We start from the raw sequence: 17,385 nt of genomic DNA on the forward strand, positions 1-17,385 counted from the left end.
CTTGGAATATACAAATATGCACATTTGTATATACAAATATGCAAGGCATATGTTACTCTTAACTGGTTCTAGCCTACACTGAACATATGACTCTGAGGGAGGAAATGTCTCACTTCTTTGGAAGTGAATGAACTGCATCAATGGAACATTTGGCCCTCTTTCCCTTCTTCCTCCTTTTCTTTCCTATCAACAAATGTTTATCCAGTCCTTTCCCTGTTCAAGGAATGACTGTAAGGTATTTTGAGGGGTACACAAAGATGTACAAATCACAATTCCTTCCCTCAGGGAATTTACAATCTAGTAGAGGAGACAAGATATGTGTATAAAGTAACTATAATACCAGGTAGCATGTGTGAATGCTCCAAGGATCTTGGGACTGGAAAGGACCTTGGTCATGAAGTTCAATGCTTTCATTTTGCATAGAAGGAAATGGATGGATGCTCGGTCACTTAAGTGACTTGTCCAAAGATAACAGATTTAGAGCTTAGACACTGTCCAGTTTGATCCCCTCATTGTTACAGAGGAGAAAACAGGATTAGTGAGATTACGTGGCTTATCAAGTTCACACAGGTTATTAAGAAGCAAAGCAAAGATTTGAATCCAGGCCTTCTGAGTCTACATCTAATTTTCTCTTCAATGTTCTTCACTAATATTAAATGGATATAGGTAATTTTGTTCCATGTCTTCTACAGGGAGATTTTGGGAAGGCAAGCCTTGTAACAAGACTAGAACGTGGAAGAATCACCACTGAATTTTTAAAAAATTTCTAATCTCAAATTAAAAATTTTTAAATTTTAGACTTAATAAACACCAAATAAAATCAGCATTTTCATGTATGTAACAGAACTGAAGAAGCCTGAACGTGAAATTATAAATATTATAAAATGCCTGCTTTTTTTGAAGCATATAATAACCTCTATACATAATTTGCAAAGTTGTCCTGTTTGTCTGTGATTCTTTCTGGCCTTGTTCTTTTATGAGTATTAAGAACAGACAGACACTTCAATGATCCACTTTTCTTCTTCTTCTTTTTTAATTTGACAACCCTATTTGGATTGAGTTAAATGGGGCAGCAAAAAGAAAATTACCATTAGAGATCCCACTCGACAAGTGTTAAGTGGTCTAGGCCAATGTAAAAGGCTTAACACCCATGATGGTGTCTTTCTGTGAATTCTACATTTTAATAAAAATACAAGCCTTTGTGCCAGTCAAAAGATAGTCTGCACTCTATAAGGAGTGTCACCACCATTTATGGTCTTGGCTAAAAGTCAGAGGTGAATCTTTATTGTTGGACCACAATTTCTCTTCTTGCTGTTGTTTAGTTGTTTTCTGTAATGTCCAACTCTTCGTGACCCTATCTTGAGGTTTTTTTTTTTTTTTGTAAAGATATTGGAGTGGTTTGCTATTTCCTTCTCCAGCTAATTTTACACGTGAGAAAATGGAGGCAAACGGGTTAAGTGACTTGCTCAGTGTCACAGAGCTAGTAAGTATCTGAGGCCAGATTTGAACCCACAAATATGAATCTTCCTGACTCCATGCCCAGCACTATGCCACCTAGCTGATTTCCCTGGTTCTGACCTAGTCCTCTCCCTGGGTTTCTAAGGCTAAAATCAAATACAAGAACAACCACAAAAGGAAGGGTGATACACACAGTTTAGTTACATGACAGCATTGAATGCCAGTTCTTAGAGACTCTTCATTGAAGAGGTGTATGCATTTGTGTGGCTCCTACTTTAGAAAACAGATTAGATGGGTCCTAGTCCTTCCTTTTGGCTTACCCATGTGATATATATATACTAGGGTGCTTTGAGAAGCTGTGTATCCAAATGAGAATTGTGTGTCCTAAGGTGATAGTTATTATGGCATGAACCCTCAGAGAGAGGATAAACCCATACTCTCAGAGGAGCACACCTGTCATCCAAGTTATAAACTTTAGCAGATCCAGGGCATCACTCAAAAGAAAACTTTAATTTTAGAGCCCATGCCAAATTGAGATAAGATTCAGGATTTGCCCTATACATTATATTCAACTGATTAAGTTTTTCCTTTACATTAAGCCCTACGATTAGAATGATCTCCAAAGGGAATGAATGTGCTGTCTCAGAAATAGTGGGCCCCCCTCAATGGAGGCCTTTAAGGAAAGGCTGAATGATCACTTATTAGGCATATGGTGTAGGATTCCTTTTCTCAATAGATGGACTAACTGGTAACTGAGGACCTGTCTAACTCTTCAAGTCTGTGATTCTTTTTTTTTTTTTAAGTGAGGCAATTGGGGTTAAGTGACTTGCCCAGGGTCACACAGCTAGTAAGTATTAAGTGTCTGAGGCCAGATTTGAACTCAATTACTCCTGACTCCAGGGCTGGTGCTCTATCCACTGCGCCATCTAGCTGCCCCTAAGTCTGTGATTCTTTACTTTGGCTTACATGAATATGCTTTTATATGCCTTTTTGATGCCCATATCCTCTTCTGTCGGCTTGGTAGGTACAGTGCCTGAGATCTGGTATTCTTAAAGATGGGACTACAGTAACATATACTCAAGTGAGGCTCTGGGCTTTGCTCACTTGTATTTCTGACATTCCTCTGGAAGATCTGGACAATTTTTTCCTATCAACATCTATCCCTCCTTCTATCTTTTTTTTGGGGGGAGGGGGGTGAGGCAATTGGGGTGAAGTGACTTGCCCAGGGTCACACAGCTAGTAAGTGTCAAGGGTCTGAGGCCAGATTTGAACTCAGGTCCTCCTGAATCCAGGGCCAGTGCTCTATCCACTGCACCACCTACCTGCCCCCTTCTATCTTTTCTTTTTAAATCCAGCTAGGGATGTATGACTTAAAGGGATATGGTGACAACTGTGATGGGGGGGGGGGCGGGAAGATGTCTTAAAAAAATATGTGTGTGTGTTTATTTCTTTTTCTTTCTTTCTTTCTTTTTTTTTTTTTTTTGGTGAGGCAATTAAAGTGACTTGTCCCAGGTCTTACAGTTAATCAGTATCAAGTGTCTGAGGCCAAGCTGCATTTGAACTCAGGTCCCCCTGACTCCAGGGCCAGTGCTCTATCCACTGCGCCACCTAGCTGCCCTGATGTCTTTTTTTTCTTAACATAAATTGTTATTCCTCCTTTGGCCCATATCTGATACAGACCGAAAGTCAAAGTAGAGCAAACACTAAGTCTGTAATCCTAACATAAAAATTCCAGAAGTGTCTGGGAGTGATAGGAGAGGCAGTTTGGTAGAAGCCAAGAAAGAAAAAGATACCCTCAGGAAGCTACATTAGTTGTCTTTGAGAAGAAAAAGACCCTCCATTTTCTTTCTCCATTGTTTATACTGTTCTTTTAGTGGTGACAACAGTTTTCTGGAAAAAGTGGAAAAAATTGGGTCATCCTAATGTGTTGGGATGATAGGATAGTTTGTGTTATTTTTTATTCTTCTCTAAATCTCTCATCTTCAAACAATTTTTTGTGATTCTGATTTATTTACACTCTTGGTTTTTCTGGCCAATGATGAATGAGCTTGAGAAATGCCTATAGGGTATAAGTAGATTCCTACCATGGTTTGCTAATGGATGGAGGATAGTTAGGTAAAGGATTTTCTTTTCTTTTCTAGGAAGATATTCAATAAACATAAAAATTTATTAAAAGAGGAAAAAAATTCTTGGTTATAAAAGAAGTGTCCAGGCAAATCTGAAGAACCAATGTAATCAGTCACAAATTCCAGAGATTTTTCACTACTGAGTAGATACCTTCTAGTTATTTCAATAACGTCATGTAATTGTGAAGCTTGAAGGAATCCAGAAACTCCAGAAGGTTTCTCAATAGATGAAAAGATGCCATTTAAAATTTCATTTTCATTCTATAGTAAAACCTGATTATTTTGGATCTCATTAAATTCTCTGTGACTTTGGTTGAGTAAGCCACTTAATAATTGCAGGCTCAGTTTCCTCATCTGTAAAAAGAGGGTGTTGAGAATAGGTGATCCCTAAGGTCCATTTCAGCTCTACACTTCACAAATGCACAGATATCATCTAGATGGTTTAGGAGCTAGAGTGCTGGACCTGTACTCACAAAGACCTGAGTTCAAATCCATTCTTGGACATTTACCAACTGTGTGCCCTTGAGCAAGTCACTTAACCTTTGCCTGCCTCAGTTTCCTCAACTGTAAAATGGGGATAATAATGATAATGGAAAAAATAAAAATGGGCATAACAATAACCTATCTCCCAGAAGTGTGAAGATCTCATCTGATCTGATTCAATTTAAGATAGTATTTGTAAAGAGCTCAGCACAGTACCTGGCAAATAATAGGCAATTAATAAACACTGGTTTTCTCCCTTGTTCCCTATCTCAACATTAGTATCTTGACCAACCATCTGTATTTAGCAAGGAGCTAAGAGAAGAAAAAGAGATGTCAAAAGCCTATTCACAAAGGGGTGGAATGAAGGAAAGACAATGCATATAATGTGTGGTTTTAAATAAACATTTTTTTTTTTAACTTTGAAGCTCAGGGCTAGAACTGCTAGGATGTATTTCCCACAAGTGCTAAGCTCTTCCTTTTGAGAAATATGTGTGAGTCCTCCACATAGGAGCCACCAACACTTTTTATTAGGCCATAGATCATAGAATTCTCTTTTGGATTCACAGTCTTGCAATATTTCAGGATATCTGTCACACCTATGCTTAAAGATAGCAATGGATCTTGTTAAACAATTTTTAATAATTGAAAAAGGCAGCATGAACTCATGGAATGAACTCTATAACTGAAGTCATGAGTCTAGGTTGCCAACTGGCTGATTCTGGGCAAGTCACTAAGTTTTTCTGAACATAAATTTCTTCATCTGTAAAATGGAGATGATAATACTGCTGGTACCTACTATGCAGGGTTTTTAAATGATCAAATGACATAATGTTTATAAAGCACTTGTCAAAAAGCAATTTATAAAAGGAGTCTTTTATTACTAACAATGATTTATTATATATGCGTTAAATAATATGTGATATGTGACTATAAAGTAATGAAAAAGACTCCACAAGCCTCACACAGAATTAGCCTCAATGCTTTTTTTGTAACCTTTTTGTAGCAGATATTGGATGTCTTAGGTTTTCTGTTGTTCCTTCTGGGTTTCTTTAGTGTTGGGATCCCCTTTGCTTTACTCCTCCCTATTATATTCTGAGCTTTTTGAGAACAGCTGCTCTTTTTCAAACTTTCTTTGTAACCCTCCTCTCCCCCCACTTAACATAGTGCCTGGCACATAGCAGGCACTTAATAAATGTGCATGACTGACTGACTTTTCCAAGGGAGCAGAGAGAACTCTGGTGTGTTATAACTGAAGAAAGACAAGGGGACCTAGGTGAATCCTTTCTGTTTTGGTCTTGAAGATTTGGATGAAAAGTGTACTTTTTTTTTTTAAAGATAATGAACTCTTCAAGTAAGGCAAAAGAGCTGACAGGCTATGTATACCACCCTATTTCAATTGCTACCTATAAGAATTCCAGAATGAATAGGATGCTGCTGTTTCTTCCTGTTTCTTACTAGTCTTTTGAAGGAGGTAGAGGTAGTAAATTATTATTTGATAACTGGTCTTATTGGAAACCCAAGAGTCCAAACTGAAGACTACCTGGAGGATCTTTCACAGTTCAAAGATGTTTGTCGAAAACATTTTGAGAGTCACTGTTCTAGTCTTACATGAACAACAGAGAACAATACAATTTCTTTCTCTACTACAAACTGAAGCTCGATGTTGGAAACTGACCACTAGCCTTTATACCCAGCATGCAAATTTGCAAAGCAACCCTAGATTTTGCATGAACAAATATATGGTCATTTGGGGTTAACCAAAGAATCTGCAATGGAGAAATATGAAAAGAGACCAATATGTAGGCTTTCAGTAGTATGCCAGAACTTTGTGGGTGACAATTTAATGGTTATTTTGAAAATATGGTCCCAAGAGATTACGCATTTGATTTTCCTAGGCCAGTAGAAAAAATCTTTTGGACTTAATATAGAATGTAAGAAAGGGGGTTATCTTTGAAAACACTCCATTTGAAACTAAATTGAGTTAGAGAGATATTTTCTTTCTCAAGAAATACTGTGACAGACAAAACAGCTACACCAGGCATCGCTTTATCTGGGAACAGCCGGTAGTGAACAGGCAAATTTTTCTGGGCGAGGCTCAGGTGACAACCAGTGTTCATGACTCCTCCAAGTACCAGGGACCTGTGGTGTACTTGGCCTGCTAGGGGCTAGGGGTGGCTGAAAGGGAAAAGTGAACCTCACTGAATGCTTCAAGGATCCTTCGATGCTGATGCTTGCATGGTCTACTTTAATGCTTTTTGGTGTGATTACACTTGGAGGCATTAACAAACCACGTGGGATTAACTATTGACAGAGTTGTAAAGTTCTTCCTTAGTTATGAACCTTCCATTCATTTTCATTGTCACTATGACATTTAGGACTCTCTTCCAAGTTATCTAGTTTTTTCCTCATGGTGCTTCCTGGATCCTGATCTCTCCCTCCATGACAACTCATCACCGTCACCATTTAAAACGTACCTGTTTTGTAGCTGGTCCCCTAGAGTCCTGCTAGGTCACAGCTAGCGAATTTAAATTCATTTGTGTTCCTTCGTATTGACACAGACGTGTTATGCCTCCCATATCTCCATTTTAACAGGAATCTTCTGGAGCTAATGACTCAACCCCAAAGCTTGATTCAGACAACATGAAAGCCATGACCAGTTGTCAGCATTAAGGGTAAATATTTCTAAACAGGTAAAAACTTATGATAGCTTCTAAAGCCATACCATATAGGTGGCTACCCTCTGGGCCTACATGTGTAGGGTTAACTTTGAAGTTACAATCTTCTAAGAAAGAAGCACATTAAAATATCACTCTTCTGTATTCTAGGAAACACAACATATTTCAGGGTAGACTATGTCTACCTCTCCTTAAGAGGCTGCTTCAAAAATGAATTGCATTCGTGCCTTTTCAGGGCAGATTGACCAGTTGGCAACACAGGTAATCAGGTCCTCTGCATCAGTGATCCTGAATGGCAAGGACTTAGGAGAAAAACTTGGGTCTGGTCAGAACAATGACTGGTCTTTAACCTCTCTGACCTCTGCCTTCCCCCTCTCTTGTCTGTCTCCCACCCTGGAGGGCTGACACTCACCTGTGTGTACGAACATGTGCTTAACGTAGTTCTGTTTGGCGGTGAAAGTCTTGTTGCAGAGAGTGCACTCATAAGGCTTTTTTTCCCCCTGCCCACTGGCTGTGCTGTGGCCTGCAGATGGGGCCAGGGGCTGTGGGGCTGGCAGCTGGGCAGTAAAAGTTGACAGGCCAGGCTGGGACACTGTCACAAACTGGGTCTGCTGGCCTGCTAAGGGCTGGGGCAGGCTGAAGAGGAAAGGCTTGGGGCCACTGCCTGCGGTCTGTGTAGTGAAGAGGGCCGGCAGGTAGGTGTTGCCGGCTGTGCCAATGACCTGTGTGTTGCTGGTCAAGGTCAGGGGCATCCTCAGGTTGCTGGTGAGGGTTTCTGTCTGGCGTAGATAGAGCTGGGTACTTGGCAATGGTTGGGCAATTGATGTGTTGACCGAAGGCTGCAAGACTCCTTTTTCAGTGCTGTTGCTAACCGTGAGCACGGTACTGTCCATCTCCACATCATTGCTCCTCTCTGGGGAAGAGGAGTTGGCATCTAGCTGCTGCTGCTGCTGCTGCTGCTGCGGTTGCTGCTGCTGCTGACTACCTTCTGTGGGGAGATCACTTGGCTCGGTCTGAGGAGGCTCTGGCTGACCCTCTCGGCCAATCCCAGCAATGAACTGCTGTTCGACAGAGTCAGGTTCGGTGCCGATGGAGGAGCTGACCCCCGAGTCAAAGCTCTCCCCCTTGGGCTCGCTCTCGGTGCCTTCTGCCTGATCCGTGTCTTCCGTGCACTCCTCGGACTCATTGCGTTCCAGGATCTGCACCCTCTGCTGGCCATAGTAGTCATAGTCATCCTCCATCTCTTGCTTAATGTGAATGTTCCCCACCAGGGTCTGGATCCGGACAGGGCGTGGCTGCTTTCTGCAGTGGGTGGTCTCTGGAGTGGTGGAGAGATACCGCTCCATCTGTTGTGAACGTTCATGGATCCGGGTGATCCAGCTGGGGTCTTCCATGTGGTGATCTCTGGGCAGCCCAAGGGCCGTCTCATGATGGCTGACCACAGCTCCGCTGTAGAAGGAGCGCTCCCCACTGCCATTCTGCATGGAGCACGCATAGAGGGCCGAGTAGATCCTGTCTACACTGTGCTGGGAATGACTTTGTAGGTAGCCAGATTCTGTGTCACTGCTCTGCCCTGAGGTGCCCGACTCAGGGGTCCCCCTGGGTGTTTCCTGGCCAGAGTCCTGAATCACCGGGTAGATATCACCAACGTTCTGTGAAACAATCCGTGTGCACTCATCGATCACGGTCTTGATCTGGAGGATGCTGGCAGCTGTGAGTATCTGCAGGGCTTCTGACTGGGACACCCGTAGCACCCCACTGTACATGAAATCGATGAGTTTTTGTACAGACTGAACTGACACCACGGAGGGGATCTCAATGTCACTATAGCCCAGCAATAGCTTATCCTGGAAGAAGGGGCTGCCAGCGGCCAGCACGCAACGGTGGGCACGCAGCATGCTCCCGTGGATACGGACCGTCACGTCACAGAAGTGGCCACGGTTGCGCTGCTCGTTGAGGGTCTCGAGCACGGAATTGCTGAAGTTGTGAAGGTTGATGCTGTGAATGCGCTCGGTCATCCCCTTGCAACTGATGTCACCTGTAGCATAGCAAAACAGACAACACAAAGGCATTTATTAGAGCTGACTTGGATCTCTTTCTTGTTCAGCCTCTAGATTTGGGGTAATGCCTGTTCCACCCATGACTATACCACGTGGCATAATCAGTGGCATAGAAGCAATGTCCTGGACATGCTTTCATGGACTATATAGAGCATAGAGAAGGCAACCTATTATGTCAAGATTTTTTTTTTGGCGAGGCAATTGGGGTTAAGTGACTTGCCCAGGGTCACAAAGCTAGTAAGTGTTAAGTGTCTGAGGCCAGATTTGAACTCAGGTTCTCCTGACTCCAGGGCCGGTGCTCTATCCACTGTGCCATCTAGCTGCCCCTTATGTGAAGATTTTGAATGTTGTTTAAACTTCTGGGCTAACAAGGACCTGCATATTTTGGATCCAGAGTCCATGTTCTGGTATAGCAGCTGTAGTCCTCAACTGCTTCCCCCCCCCCCCAGCCCAGATTCCCTATCCCTTTATTTTACTCACAGACAAAAATGAATCCAACAACTCAAACTTTCAAATATCTCTCATGTATTAATTTAATTAAATGAACAAAACCTTCCCTACCATTTATGCAAAATCCCTGAGAAAATGAAATTCACTTTTAGGTTAAACTAAATGTTTCTCAGCTGAGGAATAGGTTATAGAAGGCAAGCCAGCTTCAATCAACTCAAGAAAGTGACAACCCTCTGCCTCCACTACATATCTACATATGCCTGCTGTCTCTGATGCCTTATGTGAGGTTCTTCAGGGAATAGTTTAAGTTCTCTGAGGCCTAATGGGAAATGAGTGCCTGAAAGGTCAGAAAATAGCAATGCTGACCCTGGGAAGTGATTCTGTTACCACAATTATGCTAATGATGACTGAATGAGAAACCACTTATTAATTGTTTACCACAGAGGTGTCAAACAAGTGGCCCGTGGGCTGCATGTGTTCCCTAACACTCCCAAGGGCAGCCAGAACCAGAAGGAGAAGGGAGATGAGCATCATCTGTGAGGAACAGCAAGTAGGCTGGTGTGGCTGGCTGTTCCATAGGGTGTGTGGAGTGGCGTCATGTGGAAGATGACTGGAGATGTAGGAATGGCCTTTAAGTGTTGTGATTATATATATATGTGTGTGTGTGTGTGTGTGTGTGTGTGTGTGTGTGTGTGTGTGTGTGTGTATATATATATATATATATATATATTTTTTTTTTTTTAGTGAGGCAATTGGGGTTAAGTAACTTGCCCAGGGTTATACAGCTAGTAAGTGTTAAGTGTCTGAGGACAGATTTGAACTCAGGTACTCCTGACTCCAGGACCGGTGCTCTATCCACTGTGCCACCTAGCTGCCCCATGATTTTATATTTTATCTAAGAAATCATGGAGACCACTTATTTTTTTTTTTTTTTACTGAATGAAGGATAGGGGAGAGAGACGTGGTCAGAAATGGCTTTAGAAAAATCACTTTGGCAGCCGTACAGCCAGTAGATTGGAGTGGGGAGAGACTTGAGGCAGGGAGACCAAATAGGAAGCTATTGTAAGGGTCCAGGTGAGAGATGATGAAGGCCTGAACCACACTGATCTACATGCTGTTCATCCCTGGATGATGGCAGTAGAGAGAGAGGGCTAGAAACAGGACTCATGACCTTGCGGAAGCTGCTGTTTTCTTTACAGAGGACACAGATAATTTACACACAAGATTATTATCTGTCTGGTCCCTTTTATCTGACTCAGCCAGTGTTTTCAGAAGGCAAACTGGTGGTGGCAATGATAGTGTTACAACATCTAATCAGAAACACAAATGGAAGTCATCTGTATGCCACGTAACTATCAAAATGATTTTCCTAATGCACAGGTCTCACCATGTCATTCCCTGATCAATACATTCCAGTGGCTCTGTTACTTTTAGGATCAAATACAAATTCTTCAGTTTGGAATTTAAACACCATCACAACCTGGCTCCTTATTAAACATTATTCCCCTCTTGGAATGCAATCTTTCCTCATCTTGACCTCTTAAGACCCCTAGTTTCCTTCAAAGATTAGCTCTAGTACCTCCCTTTCCACAAAGCTTTTCCAGAATCCCCAGCTACTAGTGCCTCCCCTACAACAACAACAACAATGCCTAGAAATTATATGGCTGGGGTTACTTAGAGATAAAGATTAATAATTTGGGAGTAATAGAAGGTCAGTGTGTGTGTATGCATATGTGAATGTGAATGTGTCTGTGTATGGGTATATGTGTGTTTCTGACATGGTAGCGAGTAAAAGATTAAAGTAGGGGGTCACAGAATAAAGGTTTAGTATAGAGGCAAGCAGACCAGAGGAGATAAAATGGGAGAATATGGAGCAGTCTAGTGACTAGAGGCCACATAGGAGAGGTGGAATTTCAAAGTCCAGAATCTTGAAGGTGTTATCATTCAGTGCCATGTTAATATGAGGTTATCATGATCTGAGGAGTCAATTAGACCTTAAGAAGATTAGGAATTAAATGTTTAATATTTTAGAGGATCATCACCATGAGTACCTAAATCCTCAAAGATGGTCATAGAGGACGGAGTGGAGAGGAAGGGCTTGTGTGTGAAGGAAATAAGCATTTATTAAGCACCTACTATGTGCCAGGCACTGAGCTAACCACTTTATAGTTATATTATCTGAACCTCACAATAACCCTATGAAGTAAAGGAAGAACCTGAAGCAGATGCTTAGTCAACTGGTGGTAGATGAGAATAATAAGGATGAGGAGATGGTGGCATAAAGGTATACTGATTTTCAGCAAAGAAAGGCCACTGAATGATAGACATAAAGACATAAGAACAGCACTTAGCACAGTGCTTAGTACATAATAAGTGCTTGTTGACTGACTGACAGGGTCTGGAAGACTGTTGATCTTTAAATGCTCCTCTAACACATTATTTATTTAACTTACAACCAGAGGTGGCTGGTATATAATAAAGGAATCAGCTCCCTATTTCTTACCAGTTAGGAACAGTTCTGAGGACAAGCTATATTTGTAATAAAAAAAAGGAATAAAACCAGGTACTGCCCTCCCTATGAAACCTCATACATATTTACTTTCAAGGGTCTTAGGAGAGAGAATGAAGTTGTGAGAGCTGTTCCTGTAGCTGAGAACAGATACCAGTAGACTGACTCACAGATTATGGAGCATTAGATAGATTATTCGATTTGGAATCAGAAGTTGTTTTTCAGTCATTTCAGTGGTATTTGACTCATGATCCCATTTGGGGTTTTCTTGGTGGAGATATGAGAGTGGCTTGACATTTTCTTCTTCAGCTCATTTTACAGATGAGGAAACTGAGGCAAAGAGGGTTAAGTGGCTTGCCCAGGGTCACAGAGCTAGTAAGTGTCTGACGCTGTATTTGAACTCAAGAAATGAGTTTCTGATTCCAAGCCCAGTGCTCAGAAGACTGAGGCTCAAATCCTCTGTTTGCCTCAGTTTCCTTATATGTTAAATGACAGGGTGGACTAGTCTTTAATGTCCCTTCTATTTCTATAATACTATGATACATGACACCCATCCTCTCCAAAACAACTAGTTTGTGAGAGTGGATTTCTACCCTCACAAGTAGGGTCCATTTAGCTAAATAATTGGTCAGTTTTGTGAAAACCACACAGAATCAGAGATCTAGAGCTGAAAGAGACTTCAAAGGCCATCTAGTCCTATCTTCCCAGATGAGGACATTAAGGGCAAAGGAAATTAAGTGACTTGCCCAATGTCTCTCACACAGTAGATTCATCAGAGGTAAGACTTGAACTGAGATCCTATGACCAGAGCTAGTACTCTTTCAGTCTTTAGCTTGACTGAACAATTAGCTATTATTAATGACTCATTTCTGAGCACTTCACAAAGTGTTTTCCTCCCAATCATCCTAGAAGAAGAGTAGTATGAATACTACTGGGGGCTGGGAAGGAAGGGAACAGGCATTTATTTTGTTAAAGTACTTTTATGAATATTATCTCCTTTGATCCTCACAACCACCTTGTAAGGTAGGTGCTATTATGATCCTCATTTTGCAGTTAAAGGAAAACAAGGTGGACAAAGGTTAAGTGACTTGCCCAGAGTCACATAGTAAGTGTCAGATATTGGATTTGAACTCAGGTCTTTCTGACCTGACAGAGCCCAGAGCTCTGTCCACTGTATCTCCTTAGCTGCCCTTACATTTTCCACATTTACAAAGAGAGATTAAGAACAGGAAGACAAGTGATTTCCTAAGGTCACACAGCTGGTAAATCTTGGTCTGTGACTTGAATTCAGGTCTTCTGACTCCCAAACCAGGAAGTGTCAGAGGACCTGGTACCTTGGTGTAGCCAGACAGAAGCCAATTCTATAACCTATCAAATGGAGAAGTAAGTTAAATGCCATGCTGAACTAGAGTTGAGAATTTGGAGACCAGGGACTTAAGTCAGAAAGTAACCAACCTGCCATTTGTCTTAGGTAGAAACCTTCAATACCTGTTGCTTTTATAGGAAAAAAAACCCCTGCAGACAAAGAGGTGGATCACCTTTTGCCGATTTTTAGTAGAAATAAGACTGGGGAAACATGCCCCATCATTCAGCACCATCTCCTGCCTACAGCATACAATGCCCAAGGCAAGGGAACAGTGCTGTCTTGATCTGTTCCCAGGCTTTCTTTCCTATTTAACTGGAATACAGTGGGAAAATAGTTTTTGTGACAGTAATGCTGGGCACAGGGCTTTTGTGAAATGCTTCGTTTTCACCCAATGAACATTAATGTATAGATTCCAATGGAATCAATTTGAAATAGTCTACTGTAGGAGGTTTTCTCCCCATTGAAAACAAATCTTGATTGGATGGGTATTCAAGGAACTGTATAGGAAGGAATGGTGTGAAAATTCAAACCCTATTCTTTCTTAGATTGGCAGTGAATAGGCATTTGGACCATTCAGGGGGGAAAAAAGCCTCAACCCTACAAAACCTCACAACTTTACATGGATTATGTGCATTTGAAAAAAAAAGCAGTTTTCTATGAAGGGAGCAAAGGGAGTAGTATGAACGCAGAATTGGTAGCAAAGTAAAAAAAATGCTAAGATAAAAGTTCTGGGTTTTTTTTTTTTGGGGGGGGGGACCCATGTCTTTTCAACAGAGTAAAAATATAGATCAGACTGCAGTGCCACTCACCAGAAACACGAATGGAATTCATCTAGGAAGAGGAGGCAGAATATAGAAAGGGTTTGAAATTGAAGGGAAAGTTTTGTTGTTGTGAAATAGGTGATGGAGGGCTTGGTTTGCTGTTTTATAGGAACCTCGCTCCCTGCTGGTCCTTAAGCTGTGGGTGTCCAACAAGGACAGGACTTAGCATGAGAATAAAATGCTGATGGGTGTAAGGAAAAAGGATGAAGAAAGGAAACAGCAGGCAATAACAATCTCTTTTAATTAGGTGTGAAATCCGGTCTATTCCCAGCCAGGAGACCAAATGGCTGTATAAAATGAGACTAGTACAAGCCTGATGTAGTGGGAAGGGAGATGGGAATTTGGAGACCTGGTGATTTGGCAGGAAACAGAAATTACCAAAATAATAACCAAGATGAATCTGGTCAAATGAACAGGGTTAGTCCAAATGACTTATATGAAAAGCAAGTAAAATTTCAACATGGCATGCTTGGCCCACAGTTTATAAACCTGTAAGTGTGGGAAATAGAATTAGCACCTGCTTTTGTTGGATTATCATGATCATCCAGAAAATCCTAACCCGAAGCCAATATTGTGAAGGTGGCCATGTCAGTACAGCATCAGTTTTGTTAGGTCCTAGGGCAGATGGGAGGCACAGTGGAAAGAGTGCCAGGTTTGAAGTTAGGAAGATTCATCTTCATGAGTACAAATCTGGTCTCAGACACTTAGGAGCTGTGTGACCCTGCACAAATCACTTAACCCTTTTGCCTTAGTTTCCTCATCTGTAAAATGAGCTGGAGAATGAAATGGCAAGCCACTCCAGTGTCATTGCCGAGAAAGCCCCAAAGGGGGTCACAGAGTCAGATACAACTAAATAATAGCAGAATTAATTATTTATGTACCTGTTCTTTCCCCCATTGGAATCAAAGCTCTCTAAGGATAGGCCCTTATTGCTTTTAAATCTGCATATTTAACACTTAGCATCATGTCTGGCACATGGTATTAATGCATGCTGATTGAATGATCAAGCCTTCAAGTATAGGCCCAGTGAAGGGCTGTGTATTGATTTATGAGGGCCAGCAGAGCTAGGTTTAGAGGGCACATAACTAAAGTATTGCTTCCAGGCAATGGATATTTTAGGCACAGCAAGACTGTTTAACTAAAGCATCAGTGTCCTTCAAGTACTACATCAAATACAAACACCATCACAATGACCATTTTAGATGGGTAAAACTTGTTACTACTCTGACTACTGACTACTCTGTTTAACAGTATGTGAAGCTAGATGTGCTATTACTGTTACAGCCACACTGTAATGTGATACTTGTCTTCTCTTTTCATGGAGTTAGTTGATTATATATATATATATATATATATATATATATATATATTGAGATATAAGCAAATTTACCCTGTAAACTACATTTTTCTAACCTTTGTAACCAAAACTGATATTTTCTTTTTCTTGGCCTTGTGACTAAGATTGCTGCTGTTGAAGAAGTAAGTGGACTTACTTCACATTTATTTAAATTAAGCTGATAATACTGTATCAGTTTGAATCCAGTCTAGACTTTTTATTCATTCCAAATCTGTTGTTAAGATTTCTATTAATTCTTTATTCTTTCTCCATCTTTCAGTGTATGCACATACATATATTTGTGTGTGTAGGGCATTTTTTTCTTTTCTCATTTTGGGGTCTATATATATGGTCTATTCTGTACAACACACCACTTCTTTAAGATGAGAGGTCATTACCTTGGCTGAAGAGGTAAAACACTTTTCGAGAGAACTATGGAGAAGAGAGGGCAAAGAAAGAGACAGGTCACATTCCATTATCTTGACACAGGAGAAAGGCAGAGATAGAAAGCAGGAGACAGATGGTTTAAAGAAAGGAAGAGAAACTTAGAACCCACCACAAGAATATTGTTAGCTGAAAGGCTTTCACTTGCATTCCTGGCATAAAGCATGATCCAATTTATACAGATGAAACATACCATTACTTGTCAAGGTTTTCTTTGTATCGGATGCACTCTAAGCAGATGCCATTTTGTCAGTTAATAGTGATAATAAGGGGCAGCTAGGTGGCGCAGTGGATAGAGTACCGGCCCTGGATTCAGGAGTACTTGAGTTCAAATCCAGCCTCAGACACTTAACACTTACTAGCTGTGTGACCTTGGGCAAGTCACTTAACCCCAATTGCCTCACTAAAAAAAAAAACCAAACAAATAGTGATAATAAAAACTAATAATTTTAGATAAATGTATATAATACTTCAAAGTTTGCAAAACTCTTCACACATTATCTGTTCTTATTCTCACAATAACCTTGCTAAGTAGGTACTATTAACATCTCCATTTTACAGATGAGGAAACTGAGGCTGATAGCAGGTAAGGGACTTGCCCAGGGCCACACACAGCCAGTGTCAGAGTTAGGATTTGAATTTGTGTCTTCCTGACTCCAAGTCCAGTGTTCTATGTATTGTTACCTAGCTGCCTCTAGAAGATGTATAGGTAAAGGGGAGATAACTTTCTACTTACTATTGAGGCATCTAGTTGGCACAGAAGATAGAGCACTGGACCTGGAGTCAGAAGACTTGCAGTCAAATCCTCTCTCAGACACTTACTAGCTGTGTGTAGCTCTGGGAAAGTCTTAATTTCTTTCTACCTTAGTTTCCCATCTGCAAATGAGGATAATAATAGGATCTACCACAGAGTTGCTGTGAGAATCAAATGAGAATACTTTTTGTAAAGTGCAATGCTGCAGACTGTAGGATCTATATAATGCTTATCCTCCCCCCACCTTTCCCTTTTTTTTGGGGGGGGGACCCCATGTCTTTTCAACATCATTATCAGAACATTAGATAAAATTTAGAAACTGTATAAATCTTATCTCTGCAATCTAGGTGACAAAACATTTTAATTTACCGATGAATGATTTGAATATCCTGAAATATTTCCAGCAGGGAACCCAAGACCATCTTTCCTCCATTTTTGGCATTTCTTATGCCATAAATTTAATTATATTTGAGGGATAAAGCAAACAGGGTTGAACTGGGGCAAAAATGTCAATAAACGAAATGAGATCCCTCTTTTCTGAACTTTCTTATCCTATTTCGACAGACTTTAACCTTTGTCTGTTCCTTGAATGAGCAGGGCCTCGCCCTGTGGAGCTCTGATTTGAGCCTGTGCTCTTCCTCATCTCTTTCTTCCCCTCTTCCACTCATCCCATGAAAAATCAGAAGTTTGAGACACCCTTCCTTCAGGGCCTTGCTCTTGCTGAGACAACAGGTCATAATGGAACACCTCTAATGGTCACATTTCAGGAATCTCTGTGTTCAGATTTCAAGGCACTAACATAGTCCTGTGGGGGAGAAATTTTAGACTGAGGGAAAACTTTCTGGCTGTAAGGTTTACTTTGTCTCTTAAGATAGTCATCCTTTTCCTTATGTATGTGAAGTA

General features: G+C 41.1%; 1 protein-coding gene across 2 annotated transcripts in view; it reads right to left on the reverse strand.

The window, feature by feature from the left end:
* Positions 1–17,385, reverse strand: part of ZBTB20 (zinc finger and BTB domain containing 20) — a 928,525-nt gene that overhangs the window by 18,786 nt on the left and 892,354 nt on the right. For both annotated transcript variants that reach the window (XM_043993192.1, XM_043993193.1), the window contains one exon: positions 7,155–8,780. In XM_043993192.1, the coding sequence (XP_043849127.1) occupies positions 7,155–8,760 (1,606 nt within the window). In that variant the 5' untranslated portion in view covers positions 8,761–8,780. The remainder of the gene's footprint in view (positions 1–7,154; positions 8,781–17,385) is intronic.

Source organism: Dromiciops gliroides, chromosome 3 (assembly GCF_019393635.1).
Source record: "Dromiciops gliroides isolate mDroGli1 chromosome 3, mDroGli1.pri, whole genome shotgun sequence".
NCBI classification, from domain to species: Eukaryota; Metazoa; Chordata; class Mammalia; order Microbiotheria; family Microbiotheriidae; genus Dromiciops; species Dromiciops gliroides.